The sequence below is a fragment of the Numida meleagris genome, chromosome 3, assembly GCF_002078875.1.
Source record: "Numida meleagris isolate 19003 breed g44 Domestic line chromosome 3, NumMel1.0, whole genome shotgun sequence".
Lineage (NCBI taxonomy): Eukaryota > Metazoa > Chordata > Aves > Galliformes > Numididae > Numida > Numida meleagris.
Genome location: NC_034411.1, coordinates 18569115 through 18586451, shown reverse-complemented (window position 1 = coordinate 18586451; position 17337 = coordinate 18569115). Strand labels below are relative to the sequence as shown.

The 17337-nt window shown below is 37.4% G+C and overlaps 1 protein-coding gene across 3 annotated transcripts in view; it reads right to left on the bottom strand.

Annotated features, from left to right (window-relative positions):
- The window catches only part of RAB3GAP2 (RAB3 GTPase activating non-catalytic protein subunit 2), a 43171-nt gene continuing 26028 nt past the window's right edge, over nt 195-17337 (bottom strand). For all 3 annotated transcript variants that reach the window (XM_021392978.1, XM_021392981.1, XM_021392979.1), the window contains exons 19-35: nt 16836-16963; nt 15867-16080; nt 14240-14337; nt 13353-13458; nt 12177-12337; nt 10495-10711; nt 9975-10148; nt 9737-9843; nt 8584-8650; nt 7960-8030; nt 6208-6243; nt 5650-5724; nt 5201-5419; nt 3378-3467; nt 3078-3293; nt 2405-2563; nt 195-2104 (exon numbers count right to left, since the gene is read on the bottom strand). In XM_021392978.1, coding sequence (XP_021248653.1) covers nt 1958-2104; nt 2405-2563; nt 3078-3293; nt 3378-3467; nt 5201-5419; nt 5650-5724; nt 6208-6243; nt 7960-8030; nt 8584-8650; nt 9737-9843; nt 9975-10148; nt 10495-10711; nt 12177-12337; nt 13353-13458; nt 14240-14337; nt 15867-16080; nt 16836-16963 — 2285 coding nt within the window. In that variant the 3' untranslated portion in view covers nt 195-1957. The remainder of the gene's footprint in view (nt 2105-2404; nt 2564-3077; nt 3294-3377; nt 3468-5200; nt 5420-5649; nt 5725-6207; nt 6244-7959; nt 8031-8583; nt 8651-9736; nt 9844-9974; nt 10149-10494; nt 10712-12176; nt 12338-13352; nt 13459-14239; nt 14338-15866; nt 16081-16835; nt 16964-17337) is intronic.

Genomic DNA, 17337 nt, shown 5'->3' with positions numbered 1-17337 from the left:
TTTACTTGTTTTAGTAACTCGTTTTCTCTAAATACAGATATATCACGTATAACTACCTACTGCTCACTTTATAGGGGCAGGAAGGTAGGTTCACAGAACCCCAAAGCAACAGTCCTTCACACTGGAGCATCTCCTCTTAGAAACAAAACAAAAAGCAGCAGCCACCACTGCTCCCTAAGAAAGAAAAAACACAATGAAACCTCCTCAAATTTTATTTCATCAATTTACACAAATCCACAGCAAATTAGACACAAAATAGCACTATATACAGAATATTACTTACAATACATTACAGATTTGATTGGTGTAGAGTGTCAGCTCTGGCATATTTAGTTATGGTAAAGTCCTTTACACAACTGTACCAGGATACAGGAATGTAATGCAACTAAGAAATGTTTTTGTTTTTCCTCAGGTTTCAGGACTGATTCTCAGGCCTGTTTGTTTCTGCAGAGGTCAGAAGTGCTGCCAGGCAAGGTGCTACAGCCACTGTCCTAGCTTGCCTTCTTGCACTTTTCCCCTACACCTGTTTCAATTCTACACTTGCTTCCATGACTGAACCAAAGTGAAAGACAGAGCAGCACTGACCTCTTAATCTTCTTTAGTTGTGTGACCTCATGCCCCTATTGGAAGTCAAACACCGCATCAAACCTCAGGAAGCCTTCCTCATCTACGTTAAAGTGCAGAGATCAGCAACTGGGGATGCTGAACAGGTGGCAGTCTTATCGAACAAGCCACCTACAGAGCCGTTTTTAGGGGGAGCCTAACCTAAGATGACAGCAGCGCATACTTCAGAAAGGTAAGACCAAACTGTCTGTAACAAAGCAGAATGCTATGACTGTTTCTTGCAAGTTACAAGATGGAGTGAGTAATTTCATCTGACTTCAAGACAAAACAGCTTACAACAACGCTACTTTTCTTTCCTGGCTTTCCTCTAGGTAGAAGGAAAACTACTTAAATGATATAAGATAATCATTTGTAATACCACTCCAGTAGTGAAGATATTCACTACATGATTCCTGTAGGTACTGTAAATATAACGGTTTTGTTTTGCTGGTTTTTTTTTTTTAAGGCTAAGGTATTCAGAACTAGAGATCTTCAGTGAAATCGGACAACTACTTAAGCAGGTTTTGACTACGAGTTAACATGTGCAGAGACTTAGAGCATACTACATCTTCTAAGTGGTAAAACAGGGAACAATCTTACAGTACATACAGACCTACATAAACTCGGCAGAGCTTAATAGTAAAGGACAGGGACGTAAATCCAGTTTTAGCTGAAGCCCAACACACCCTGGAGACAATGCTGAGGGACTAAAACTGGACTAAAAGTGGGTCTATATTAGTGTCTGGGGATGTGGTTCTCCCTTCCAAGCTGATTCTGACATGAGCTTTTCTCCCTTTGTGTAAGGCCCTGGCATGTTCCATTCTACTTCTAGTGCAGCTATTGTCATCTGTGCGCAGTTACCAGACAGGAGCCCAACACCAATTCTAGCTTCTGGAAAAGCAGCATTGGCATTACAGGATAACTTAAAAGACTCAAGTTCTTCCTCAGGTTTAATTCCACAGCTTCTGTTGATAAATCATACATGGAACATTGTACCTGCAGCAGTTATTGCTAGCATGAAATACAAAAAAAAAGTCACAAGATGTGGTTTTGTAAATTGACTACAACTGCTGTCAGATATACCCAATTCAGACTACTGCAAGAAGCGCTCAAGTCAAATAAATAACTAAGCAGTTCAGATACTGACAAGTGTACTAGAAACTAAACATCTTTGTACTAGTGCAGAATTTAAAATACACTCCAATTTAAAATCACCTTCTGGAATTGTGGGGTGGGGAACTTTGTTCTTTTTGAAAAGAAAGCCACACAAAAGTTTCTGTCCGTAAATGTCAGCCTCGTTGTGTAAAATCATGCACTGTAGCACTATAGAGCAGAACTGTTCTAACGCAGAACGTCATGAGGAGATCGCTTCTACGGCCTCTATCAGATTCAAAGCCAGGCTGTACTGCCCATGATTCTCTGGTAAGTGCTCTATTACTCTGTTAACCAGTTTAGCTGTTGTAGCAATTGGCACTTGCACATTTTGAAGTTCCTGGGGATCCTATATAAAAGAACAAACACAGCGTTAGAGCATTTTTTGCAGACGAGCTTCTGCAGATATGCCCTCCTCATCTTGTATAAACCAGATTTCTATTTGGGAATTCAGCTGATGCTTGGACCCAGAAGTATAACTGTACTACTGGTTATTTTGCCCCTCAGACCATTCTTTACCAAATCCTCACTGCTAGTCAATATTCTCAATCTTTCATTAGTAAGAAAGGTCAATTCAGATGTAATCTGTGTCTGTGTAAATAGAATCTTCTGTAAATGAACCTGTTTTCCTAAATCAAGCTTAACTTACCATAGCTTTAAGCCAAGTACACAGTGTTGGAGGAAGTCTAGCAAAGAGTTCCATTCCCTCCTTTGTCTGTATCTGAAGTAAAGCAAAGGCCAGTCTCTGTCCAGCCAGTATAAGCAGCTGCGATGCAAGTACTTCTTTGTCAGACACCTGAAGAAAGGCCTGAAAATAGAAACATACACAGAACTAGGTATTAGGTGAGCTGTGTCATGCTCAAAATATGTGCACACTTGAAATGCTGAATCACAAGAAAGAAAGAGTCTCAAAGCCATTTTTGAGTTATTTGCTACTGTAAATAATGCATGTTATTAAAAAACTTCTGAACAGGGGAAGAGAAAATAAAGTAAGACAATTACTCTGTACTTAGAAGCAAAGAGCATACTCCTGAAATGTCAAATGTAGTATCATAAAAAAGGTTGCAGCAGTTTAGACCAACAGTCTAACTCCCTATTACCATGCTTCTGCTAGTTGCTATCTGCAGATAGCTAACAAAGTGAGGGAAGATTACCCATCTTGAGAAAGTACTTTTTCCAGCCTCTGACTTTGTCATTCTGAGGACTTTTTGAGTACAGCAACGCTTACCTAACCCTTCTAGCCACCTTCAGTAAATGAAAATGTCATCTCAGCACAACACCTGACAATGTCGTATTATAAAATTACTCAAAGCTGGTATTACCTCTTCGCCAAGATGATCCATCCCGTAACTATATAATTCACAGACATAATGCATTTTGACCACATCCTCGGAGATTTGAAGATACTGAGCCAAGTCCACAGCCAAAGTTGGCCAATTTCTTGCCTTTTCAAAGGGAAACAATTCCTCTTCTGAGGTTTCTTTAGCCTTTTGTGAACATAGCATTTGAACTGCTGCACTCACGACTTTGAGCAAGAACTTGAAAGCAAAAATTAAAAGTTACTTTGGTATTGTTTGAAATTTTAGAAGTTTAGGAGTTTTCCATATAAAACTTACACCTACCTGTTGTCGTATAGATAACACATTCGGATCCATATCCCCACTAGGTAACAGCTGAATTGAAGTAAGGTCTTTGAAAAATGCATTTTTACCCTAAAATTGAGAACCAAAGCCAATCAGAGATACAGTTGAAGAGAAGTAATCCATGTTGATCCAATTCTAAGAAGCCTAAGTATTTTTCACATTTAAGCTGTACTACATCTTCTATTTCTCTTTGAGAAAGAAAATGAATATCTTAAGTTAGAACTACAGAACAAAATGATTGCTCAGGTGGTCATAACATATCAAGGATTAGCTTTCAAACTTAACCTAATTTAGTAGGCAAGTGTTTGTATCTGCTGTACTACCAGCTGAAGCTGAAGCCTGGATGTATTTTCTATTCCCTTATCCTTCAAGAAAACATCCCGAGCATGATATATAGGAAAAAATACAAACTATCTTATACAAAAATGCATTTTAACTATTACTTATCAATATAGTTGACTCTACTTATAAATTAAGGTCTCCTGGACTACAGATTAATCAAATTTAAGGTCAACTGCTGAACGATGGCACGTGGTAACCCCAGCAGTCACATACTCTATGCAGAGCACCACTGACAGCCTCGCTCTGTACTAACAGGGAAACAAAAGAGTGCCTGTTGAAAGACAAAATCTTTGTAGTGTAGTGGTTTTCTTACATACTGGGGCCCTTCTCTAGATTGAAGAGAACAGCCAGGAGAAACAGCCAGTAGGACTGCACATTACTCATGGAATCATATAGAAATGGATTACTAAAACAGGAAGGGTGCAAGTGACAAATGTCTACATCTGGACAGTGACTTGCTTTTCAGAAATAAGGTAATAAAAGGTCTTTGAAACTCTTAAGCACTTCTTTTCAGTCACCAGGAAAGAAGGGGGCTGAGAATAACAGCTGTATGTAAAAGCACAGAGGTACAGGAACAGCCTTCAGTTATATTACTGAGAAGTAACACAGTCTTAAATGGCATGAGATAATATGCTTGCGGCCAACAGATAAACATAAAAAAGGTATAAAAACAACAGAATGTGATATATGGTAAAATGCTAAAACCAGATACAACTGTTCCATAGGAGCATGTAGCAGGCAATGACCCACAAACAGTCACATTCTGCATTTAGAAAAATCCAGTCAATCATTAAGAGAAAATCTTCAGCGCAGCACTGCAGATCTAAATCTTTTTCTCCCCAGTGGGAATTAAATGATGATAATCTACAACAGTACTCTAACTTATAATTTTTATTTTTTAAATTATGTTATCTAGGAGAAAGAAAGCATGGTGTATGGTATGTTCTTTACATCTAAGGCAATATATATCTGGTTGGATATACACTGCATTTTAAATGTAGTGAGTTTGTTCCTTAGTGGTTTAATACATTTAGATGACAAACCATTTATTCTCTTCAAGAAGGCTAGAATTCCAAAATAATCATCAGCAATGATGGATACATCAGCAACACTAACAAAACATGTTTGAACTTTACTGTTTCCTCTGATCTGGCACTTCTCAAAGCAGCTAGGAAAACCTGTCATCCAGTCATCTTATCACGCAGCATCTTCAGGCCAACTAATGCTTAAGGAGTAGAGTTTCATGCATATGGGGTCACTACAAATCTTTCATTCAAAAGTAAAAGCACCAAATTCCTATGGCAGCCTGAATTCTGGTGACAACTTTGTTAACACCACAGTGGGCTAAATCTTTCATAAAATCATGCAGTTTAAAGAGTGGAAGGTAGCATATATTACAGATACCGAGAGGAAAAACAGTAATAATTAAACGTATGCACATAAGCATTCAGAAGACATACCTTGCTATCAAACAGCGACAGAGGCTTCACACTCTTCAGAGAAAACCTCATGATGGCATACAAGACAGTACATAATACAAACTGGTGTTCAACAAGTGGGTAGTGGATGCGTTTCTGCTCAAGCGCTAGTTCCACTATCGATACCGGCCCTTCGACAGACATCCAGGCATCCTCAGTATCCAGGACAGGAGCTTGCATTTCATCACTACTAACGTCAGCCTACCAGAAGAACAAAGTTACCACACACAAAATGTCATCCCTCTTGGCCTTCTACGCAAAAAACACATCTTCAATCAGAAACTGTCTGCAACAAAATTTAAAAAAATTAAGAGGATTTCGCATTTTCTAGACAAGATTGTTAACATTTGTCTGAACGACGCAGAAATTAGTGTAACCATGTTCCTTAATGTACATTAGCTTCTTGCTTTCTACAAAAAAAAAAATCTTACCTCTAGCAGTGTTTGCAGAAGATCTGAACAGCAGCCAAGAAAAGCTGTCATGGCTGTGTCACTCATACCTACATCCTGTTAATGATATTAAATTGGAATTGTTTCAAATTGAATTCGAACAGGCTTTTATTAGCTCTAGATATCAACAACTGTTTTCTCAAATATAACACATTGTTATGCCTATTATATATTTTAAGCTAAATAAGCCTTCGCTTAAGCACAAAGATTTAGAAGTAACAGAAAAAATAGAAAATAAGCTTTCCATTATCGTGAGGAAAAAATTAAAAGCCTGATTTAACTATTCACAATACTGTATCTCCAAAGAAGTCTGAGTAGCTCAAGCCATCGCGTCTGGTGCATCTCATTTTCTAAGCCTATCAATTGCCTTCCAAGAGTTATAAACAATGAAGTTATAGATGAAAAATAACAGCAGTTTGTCATGTGATATCTCAAGTCCCAAAGCTTTCACACTTCAAAAACAAGTCATAAGCTAATATACAAATTAAAGAGGATTTTCTTGTTATTTTTTCCCCATATTAGAAAAAAGTAGGTACTTGCCCTTCTGCATAATCTGTCCTTTGGAGCTTTTCCAACCTGTTAAAGAAAATTCCATACTTCAGCACAGTTAAATTATTCTTATCATAGAGCGTCGGTTATCTCGCAATGTAAGCCATTACTTAGAATTTTCTGAATATAAAAAAAAGTTCATTACAGCTACATGATGCAACAGACTGCATTGCTTTCTATATATGTACAAAGAAGGATGAACTAAATATTGGCATTGGTGATGTATGGTATGTATATCACACAGGACAGAAACAAACATCACTGACACCACTATTTAGTTCATCCTCCTTAATGTCCAGAATTAAGGCCACCAAGTTCTTTTTTCAAATCTTAAATCTGGTTAAGAAATGCCAGTGATTCCTGTAATACACAACTAGAGTTATAATGCCAAGTGTGGTATTATGAAGAAATCACAAGGAACAGGGAGCACCCCAGAATATTCACTGAGAGAGATGGAAAAGATTTAATATCACTACATGATTTTCATGCATTGCCCGTGTAAATTCTTCAGAAGAGGCACCTCAGTCATTCCTGTTCAGGAATGTTACTACAATGTCACTTAGGTTCCACTTCTACAAGTTCAATCACATTCTGCACGCAATGAATCATGTAACAGTGGAAGCTCTTTCTCTGACAAGCAGAAAGAAATAAAATTAATGCTAATGGCATCTTGGCAGAGTCTAAACACCTGAAGTGAGATACCAGGATCCTGAGTCACTGTGGCCCATTGTGCTGATTCAACACCTGAACTCAAAACAGCTTTCAGCTGTCACTGCTGGGACTGATTAAGCACCTGTGGGTGGCTACTGTAGGCAGAAATAATGGTGATGGGTGTACATAAAGGCATGCAGAAAAACTAGAAGAGCTTTTGCAGAAGAAACATCTACCACAAATATATACAACTAAGCCTATTTGCTGAAAGAAATGAGGAGATGATATATTCCAATTCATACACAGCTAAGCAAAAAGCTAAAGCAGAAAATCAGAGGAGCACAGTAGGAGGAAAAAAAAGACAAGATGGAAAATTATTGGGTATGTTTTGTGTTTTGGTTGGTTTTGTTGTTGTTTTTAAAATCACTGCCTATACCTGGACTTTTATCCTTTAGGTAACTGTCTTCCAGTCAGCAGGTCTACTGCATATTATAAGTATTAAATTTAGCAGGGACAAAGTACTGATAAAACTCATAGCAAACAAGCTACATAATAGAGGGTGATTCAGCAACGTAGCAAGAGTTAAAAATGCTCAACAATACCCACAAAATGTTCTGCACTCTGCAGAGCTCATACCTATAACTGAAACCTCCAACATTTGGAAGAACTGCAGCTTGTAGAACCTTACAAGTTTCATGTCAATAACTTAGCAGGAAACAGGCACAGAAAAAAAAATCCTTATTTTTAAGTTAAAATTTTATGTACATACACAAACACATACATGCACACATAAATAGTTTCAAATTTTTTATTTAATTATTACAAGTTAATGCTGCATATAAGGCTTCAGTACATCAGCCAGAGTCTGCTATTGCTTAAAGCAACACTGAGTTGATCATTCCAAGGAACAGTTTAATATTCTGAGATGTGCATTCCTTCCTCAGAGTCCAAAAGTTACCCACACAGTAAACCTAACAAGCAGGGGACTTTTTGACCTTTACATTAAAGATATCCCAAACACTTTTCTTTATAATTTAAATCCACAGCGTGTAAATACTAGCCTCAAAACTACTATCCTAAAGCTGCACTCACCTTGTCCATTAGATACGTAGCAGAAGAAAGCCTTTTCACTATGAATGTATTCCACATCATTAAAGCAATACCTAGAACAATCACAAACCTGTGAACTCCATGTGAATAGAAAAGAGACTTTAGGCAATACAAATGCAGACTGAAAAGCTGTGGGCCAAAGTTCTTGTAACAGTTGGGAATTTAAAAAGAGATGGTGACGGAAACAAAAAGGAATTGTCAGTTATTCTCACTGCTTTATAGCTGGACTTCAGATGTCCTGGGAGCAGACTGTCTTGGTGATCAAATAGTCACAAGTGCATTCATGAGTAAGAAATGCATGAACTGTAATTGACTACAAGGACTACATGCTAGTATTTTAAATGCACATAAAATAATTACTCTGAAACACTTGTTCTTCAGCACTTTTTAGTTAAATATTAGCTTTATGTAACCATTATATTTCCATGTTTCTGATGGAAACTGTTAGCACATTAAAAATGTGAACAGGAAGTTTATTTGGGGGCAGGGCTGCTGACAGAATGGCCACTACTATCAGCTACACATATTTACACTTGTCTATAGACAATCATTTCATCTGTTGTTTTGCAATTTCAAAGATCATTTTAGTAGCAGTTTCATACTTACCGTGCTGAACATGAGCATTAATGATGCATCGAAGGTGATCTATAGACCTAATAAGAAAACATGCTTCCTTATGTAAAACAAAAAAAGTAAAAGAACAAGTTAATATTATTCATTATTCAAAACTTGTTTTAAATGTAAACTATTGATTCTTAAGAGTCTCAGGTCGATTATTATAAAGCTACTTTTTTTTTGATAGTTATAAATTTTGATAGCATTAGAACTTAGGACAGCATTCACCATTTGCTACAGGAAAGCCATGGAAAACAGGAATTCCATGTTTGTTTTTTCTTTCCCAATGACAATAATCCCCAGCAGTGGCAAAAGCAAAGGAAAAAAAATTTAGGAACATTAGAGGAATCTCCTCCCTCTTCAAATGGAACGAATTCTAGTCTAACAAGTATTCTATGATCTGTTTCAGCACATACAGAATAGACAAAAGGTTCATTTGAGGGGTGACTGAAGGAACTGAGGCTGTTTAGTCTAGGGAAGAGGAGACTGAGGGGAGACCTTATTGCTCTCTTCAAATACCTGCAAGGTGATTGCAGCGAGAGTGGGGCTGGTCTCTTCTCCCTGGTGACAAGTGACAGAACAAGGGGAAATGGCCTCAAGTTGTGCCAGGGGAGGTCTAGGTTGGATATCAGGAAAAACTTCTTTACAGAAAGGGTTGTTAAACACTGGAACAGGCTCCCCAGGGAGGTGGTTGAGTCACCCATCCCTGAATGTGTTTAAAAACCATTTGGATGTGGTGCTCAGGGACAGGATTTAGCAGTTGGTTGTTAGAGCAGTATGGTTAGGTTGCAGTTGGACTTGATGATCTTGAAGGTCTTTTCCAACCTGAGCAATTCTATGATTCATCGCTATTTTGCAGTGAAGATTTTTTCTCTACTACAAAATAGACAGAACACTTCACGCTGCTTATTTGAAACACTTCTGAGAATCTGACAGCTTAGAAGCACACTGTCCTGTCTTCATGTGGTACCATTCAACCCTTGAACTCAATTCAATTTATGCTGTCCTTCACAGCAGAAAAACTGTAACCAGTATGCTATCAAACAGTGTCTTCTTAATGAAGGCTTTTATGAACTAAAACTTGTAGAAGTGCTTCTAGAGAGTTATTCTTAACAACTGCTCCCTGCAAATGAAGTTCTTTTACCTCTGGATCCTTATTCCATTGCACTACATATTCCCAACAGCAATGTGCATGGAGCACATCCACTTCGAGACTACACGGGAACTGCTGATACGCAAGTTGCAGCAGCTCTAGGAAAAAGAAAAAAAAAAATCAGAAGTTACAATACAGACCTCAATTTCTGCTACTTCACAACAGGAACAAATTTGACTCCTCCGAAAGGAGCCAAAATTCAAAGAAATTCACAATATTATCTTCTTACCTAGGATTGTTTCCAAGTCTTCATCTACTTCTGGTTCCTCAAGAAAGATATTTGCATGCACTTCTTCAGAGTCTTCAGTATTATCAGTATTGTTCCTGCGCTGCGCCAAATTCAGTACGAGAGGATTGAAGCCTTGCTTAAAAACCCACTTGGCTACAGTGTCAGCAATACCTCCTGGGACAGTATAACAACAACAAAGTATGAAATACAGTCAGCGTATATCCCAGAAGATTGAAAGTTCAGAACTGAAGGACAAGAGAAAAAGATGACTATTAATTAATACCATTAATTATATTAAAATGACATGGCCAATCAAACATGTATTAACCAACTGACTTGAGGTTTACAATGTAGTCTTCCCAGTAATACCTTTTATCATTTTGATACATGGTCTGCTTTGTTTTTAAGCTAAGTAACCAGCAGAACAATTTCCAATGCAGCGTATTTCACGAAGCAGGTAAGACAAGCTCAGAAGTGTATCACAAAGACAATCAACCATCTTTCCAAGAGAAAAACGTACCTTTTCCACCTTCCAGCAATTTCTTTACAGAAAGCCTACCCAAAGGCTCACTCTGTAGAGATGAAACTCTCATTGTCTTCTTGCTCACTTTGCTGTGCAGTAGTGTCTGAAGTATCAGACAGTCCTCCAACTGTTTCAGCAGAAGCTTCCAATATTCAGCATCAAGAGAAAGTGCTTCCCAGGATTCGGTGTCCGAACCTACAACTATTTGGGAAAACTAACACAACATATAAACTGTTTCAAGTCTGTTCACTTAAAGCAGCATAGGTCTCTTTAAGAAAATGCACAATATTGAAATCGAAAGCTGTATCTCAAGAAATACACTATTTAAAAAAAATAATATAGCTCAAGATGCATAGATGAACTATTATGGAAAGGTAAATTAATATCCCACGCTGCTCACAAGACACACAGATTCTTGAATGAAAGCATGAAGAAACAAAAGGACCTGAAAGGTCATCTTATCATCCTGTTTTAACTTTGTATTCGGCTGAAAAATGGATTACAATCAAATCTTTTTGAAGAGATTTTAAATCCTCCGATACACACACAATATTTCATTCCTCCCATATATGATTGTTCTAACTACATCTCTATTTCCTACCATATTAAAAAAATACTTATGTCTTGCAGACCCAGAAGAACTGGATCATACAGTATCAGAGTTGTGTACACTATTCTGATATTCTCATGTTAAGCAGCAAATACTCTGACAGGAACACCAGGAATTTTTCCAGTAGGGTGCAGATTCCATTTTTAGCCCTAGGCACCAAAACAGCAAACTATAGAGTTCTCAGACACCTGGTCATTAGCAGTTTGAGGCTTTAAGCCTAAGCACGGCAGATAAAAAGAAATAGAAGATAAATGGTTGTATGGAAGGGAAATTGGGAAATTCTATGGCTGTTGTTTTATTCTTTTAAGAGCAGAAGAGTAGAAAAGGTGGCAAAGGAAAGAGTGTATGGGTAAAGCATAATATGTTGCAACATACCAATGTTCCTATTTGGGCAACACTGGAAATTTTGATATACAGAATTGGATTAGTTACGATGAGGGGAGAGAATTACTACAACACTTCCAAGCAATCTAGTTACAACCTATACAGCAATCTATTTAGAAGTTTAAACAGCACCTAGACCCCATCTAATCTTTCAACACGGTAAAATGCACATGTTTAGTGCCATTTAAGAATGAGAATACTTCTTCAATTTTGAATGGCAATGCTGTATGCAGTTTCATAGTGTTAACCACAACTCTGTGAAGAGATCCTTATTGCAAAAAAAAACAAAAACCACAACCCACACCTTAAGGAGGCATAGCAATGTAAACACAAAGAAAATTCACCAGTATATTAAAAACGCAACTGTGAGCTTCTTAAATTTGTCTGAAAACTGCATATGATTGAACTTCATCAGTATTATTTGCTAGCAAGAGAAAAATTCACTGTACAGTTCCCATTACGTATCTAAGTACGTATAGCAAGCAATTCTGTTTTTTCATTCGTTTACCTCAGCGTAACATTATTCAACTTCAAATACTGATTTTCAGGCTTGCGGGATGGTATGCTTGCGCCCATGTTAGAATGACAAGTGAATGCTGTTAGTGTTACTCTACAACAAAGACAGCAATCTGCACAAAATCGACACAGTAACTGCAACTGAAGGGAGAAGTACATGATGACTGACCTTCTTCTCTGTCACATTGTCAATTATCTGTGCGGTAACTGAATGTCCAACGTAAGCAGATAGTAAGGCAGCTGCATTATTTTCAGACTGAATACAAGCTGTCCGCATTTGCTGCCACCAGGGGGAAACGGACTGAGTGTCCCAGGACTCATCGATAGCAACTGTGGAGAGCAGGAAAATTCCATTTGGGTCATGAAGCGTTAGAACTAGGAAAAGCAGTAACCAACCCTGAAAATGGCACTTATTGATACACCATGCATTAGGAACCATTACCAATTACTCTAAACTATCTTTTTTTTTTCCTCCAAGATATGTAACATTTCTAGATTACAACTAATCCATAAGAAAAAGAGCAGAATGAATTACTCCTTCTCCAAGATTAACTCACAGGAAGCAGGCAACCTATTAAATCACTAGGCAGTAAATCCTACTGCATGCTTTCTAGACTTAAGGAATATTATAATACAACACGTCACAATGCAACTAGCTTCCATGGTGATTTTACAATACCCCACGCATTCAATGCAATCAGTCTGGCTCTCCTCATGTTCAGCAGAGTGAAACTGTTCAGACAACAGCAATAACTTATTCATGCTTCCAGTTTCAAGCTGATAATGGTATCCTATGGTGAACTGGCAATAGGGGAACCTGACAACGTATCCATAGATGCTCTCAGTGAGCTAGAAGAATCAGTAATTATTTATTACAAAACTTACCCAAAATAACGGAAAGCTGACCTTACAGATCACCCCTCAAACTACAGAGATGTTCAATGAACAAAGGCAGCCAGAATAAGAACAGTGCTGGTCTCAACACAAGTTAATGCAACTCAAAGGTCTTGTGAGCACCAAGCACCACAAGAGAGAGGGGCACATCCATATACTGCAGAAACAGAGGAAAGGCATCTGAATAGCCACCTCCTGATGCCAAGTAGTAGTTCCGTTCACTTAGAGCTGAGTGAAACCGCAAGGCATGAAGCATGCCTTTAACTGCAACAGTCCTCAAATTTCAACTATATTTTTGAGTTAGTTGTTACAGAATACATCAAGATGCAATACTGAATCCTGTTACTTTTTTTTTTTTTTTTTTTTAAGGAGGAAAACCTCCTCAGAATAATATAGACTTTGACAGTAACTGACATTAGTTGAGCTTAACTGTTCCAAATGCACATTTCACCTTTCATTTTGCTCAGAAGTGACAGCATAGTGTGAAGGCAACTTGTAGAGTCTGGTTTCTCAAGAATATCTTTTTCTTTGGAAAGCCATAAATTCAGAAGGAGTGACTAGAAAAAAAAGAATACATAATTAAAACAACAGAATGAAGCTTTCTGATATTGCAGTATACCTAATGCAAACACTTTCTTGAACAAATTCTGTGTACAGCAAGTTAAAAATGTACTGAGCAAGTCAGCATCTGACAGACTTTAAAGGAAACAATACAATCAGTATCTTTCAATTAGATATATTAGAAAATACTCTTCTGGAGGCACAGACAGCTCACACAAGTATATGAGCAATCTTAACTTCACAAAAATTAGTAGTTAATATTACAGCTGAAAATCTTAAGAGCTAGTTAATATTTAAATAGGTATTTCAGTCATCAGGAAGCATTTGAAAGAAAAGCAGCAAAATTATAAAATTACATGCAGATGAAAGAAAGATGACTGTCTCAACACCGCTAGTGATTCTTACAAATTTACTTTTTCCTTTTAAACTTCTTCGCTTGCAACAAGGAATTTGTCAAAAGTCTGTGTACCTGCAATGAACTACTTAACATAATTATTGCTTCTCTTTGTAAAGTAAATCTTAAGCAAAATTCTACAAGAACATTTGTAGTCCTAAATGCATACTTCAGATGCTCCCATATTTTCTACTAGGTTTTTTTTTCCTTTGACATCTTTTAAGTTGCTTACATTTGAGCTTAGCACTTAAAAGCTGAATATGAGAACATGGAAAAGACAGTACGAGTACAACATTATTCCAAAATAAAACATTCCTATTTTTTCATTTCAGCATTTTGTTTTCAAAACCAGAAAGTTTTCAAGTATGAAATAAATACCTTACCAACAAAATTTGAGGGCTAAAACCTGCTGATTCCAATGCACGACACATTTCCTCTGTAGAGCTCTCTCCACACAAACACTTCCAGAAGAAAAAGCTGCCTGAAGTAAAAAACAGTCAACGTGATGAATGAGATCTAGAGACATCACCTCTTCTTTAGAATTATAGGAAATACTGTTTGTTGATCAGATCCCACTGACTGAATACGAAGGACTACCGAGCATCAAGCAGGATACTCTGACACTTAGTGGAGAAGGTGGTTCATTGCAAAGGACGCAAACATTCCTACCGCTATAGGAAGCATACAAAAACAGATTTATAATAAAACAAACGTTATTATACTGCTTGGATAATGCATTTGGTTCAATTCAAAGAATGGCTTGAAGTGCTGGACAAGTTTATCCGCTCAGTAACCCATAACTGTATGGCAGCATGCTGTATCTTGTACAGAAAACCAGAGAAACTTCAACCAATTAAAAAAAAAAAAACAAATCCAAAACAAATCAATTGGATAATTCACACTTCATCAGTACTACAAAGGCTATCGGTATAAATTCCTCACCACAACATTCATATTCCAATTATTTTTGTTTTACTTACAGCTGGTTACCTCACTGAAAGGGGTGGGGGAGACGAGCACTTTTATCCCAGTTTCTAAACCCAGGTACAGCATAATGGTAGAGAAAACACAAATTCTCTTAAGGAGGTTTAAGATTGCTTAGAAACAGTCTTTTTCATCACATAGATGAAAGCCAAGCTCTTCTGCCTAACTTTTCTATTCCAGTTTTCCTCAAAGTCTGACAATTAAGGCCAAAAGAAGCAGAAGACCGTGAAGTGAACACCACATAATGCCTGCACACAGAATTCCATGTTTGCACCAAGAATTCTGGAGGTTGGTGGCCCTGCCTCTGGCAGGTGGGTTGGAACTCAATGATCCTTAAGGTCCCTTCCAACCCAAACCATTCGCTGATTCTATAATTGCCGAGAAAAGAAGTCACGTAGAAAGACAGTGCCTTTGAGACAGTTATTTACCAAGAGCCCATCAAGGCCAGCTCTGAACAAATTTGCAAATGAAAGCCGTGTTCAGACAGTAACCCCAACCCACACCCCAACATACAGCGCAGCAAGGTTTGTGACCTCTACCTATCATCAACATTTCTGATCAACATTGTCAGAAGCCTCCTCAATTCCACCAAGGAGGGGTCCCTGTTCCCTAAACCTAATGGTTCTGTACTGCTTCCTTCTGGCCAGCTCCCATCCTGAGGTTCCTATTCTTAACTGAACTTTTGAGATGGAGTGACCATCAAGGAAATGAAAATACAGCTGCTCTTTATAAGGTACCTCGTTACCAGTGTCCAACTTAGTGCTGTTAATACATGAATGGAGAGCGATAACGCTGCTTTAGGGTAAACATATCTACGTATGTAGTTAACTGCATTAATATCCTTCTAGGCAGAAATACTTGTTCCACGCCTGAAGGTAAGAGTCTGGAACTACCACTGTGAGAAACTTCATCGAGGCAGGCCAGCTTGTTATAGGCCACCAAGTTAAGGCTAAAATATCTATTTATAGCATCTTAGAATATAATTGGTCTTAAAGGTATTCTGACAAACAGTTCAGTAGCTCTTACCTAAAGCCACATATTCGTCGTCTTCCATATTTTTTACATTAATTGCATCCTTTTCACATTCTAAATACTCCAAGAACATTTTCACAGACAATACGTCATCCTTCTCATCAGCGAACTCAACAGGAGTTTGGGCATTTTCTTTCTTGTACTTTTCCAGCAATGTTTGGAGTCTATGAAAATCTTTTTCTTCCAGCCGAAGCAGTTTAGCCAAGTCCTTAAAAGCAAAAACCCGAAAAATCCCATGTCACAAGACTAATGTAATGTTTTAAAAACGCGCATTACAAACCCCAAAAAAACAACAAATCAGAATAGTCAAAATATTTCTGACATTAAAAATGTCAGAAAAAGCTAAAATTATTGAATAATCACAAATTCAGTTATTCATATTGGCTAAAAGACCTTACCTAATTTCATATTTAGGCTAAATTCAATAGGCAACTGCATTTAGATCTTGCTAATGATATACAGGCACGTTTGCTGATGGATGACTTGTAACACTCCTCTGTATAATTCCTAGAAATTTAAAGCTTTTTTTTTTTAATTATAACAAAAATAAGCCCAATTATGATGCTGACCACAGAATTGTACTCAAATGCCTAGAAACTCACATAAGTACATATCAGGATTTGTGATTTCCATCTGTTCCAAAATACCTCTGCAAAACTAAGAAGTTAAGAATACTCTACGTACTCTGGTTAAAGAACTGAAATCAGGGGATCCCAATTTTATTTTCATTTCTGTTTCAGCTATCCTTGACTGCCAAAGAGTGTTAGGTATACGATTTACTATGATTTTGTACAGCAAATAAAAAAAAACAAAATATTTATAAACAGGTACTTCATTAAAAACTTCAGCGTACAAAAGCGGATAACTCATTTAGCTACTTATTTTCAAAAACCCTAAAAACATATTTTTATGCTTAAAACATCACTCAGTTCTGTACGATAACTGAACTTTGTATTTACTCACACTATCTGAGGGCACAGTGTCTTCCTGTATGCTTTGGGAATTCAGCTTGCTCACTATTTCATAAAGATGTAACAGCTTTAGCTTGTGTGCACAGAACTGCAGTAAACCTTCATCCACACACTCGAGCTCTGAGGAGGAAAAAAAAATCTGCATTTTAATTTCAATATATAGCCTGGAGTGGTGGCACACACTTTGCAACTCCAGTATACTCCTCCTTTTGGGAATTATACTGGAGAGCTTATATCTCACTGTAATTTTTTGATGCACTGCTGCTTGCAATGATTATGTTTAGCTCATGGCAGAATAAAACAAGTTATTTTTATGATAAGTATTAAAGAGAAAGATATCAGGCTCATTTTTAAAATGAAGGAGGTTGATAAAGTGGAACTGAACCAACAGAAATTCGCCTTTCCCTGATTTGACGTCAAACCACAAACTGCCAAAAAATGAAAGATGCTACATCTCTGATATTTAGGTTTCGATAAAAAAGAATCTAACTATA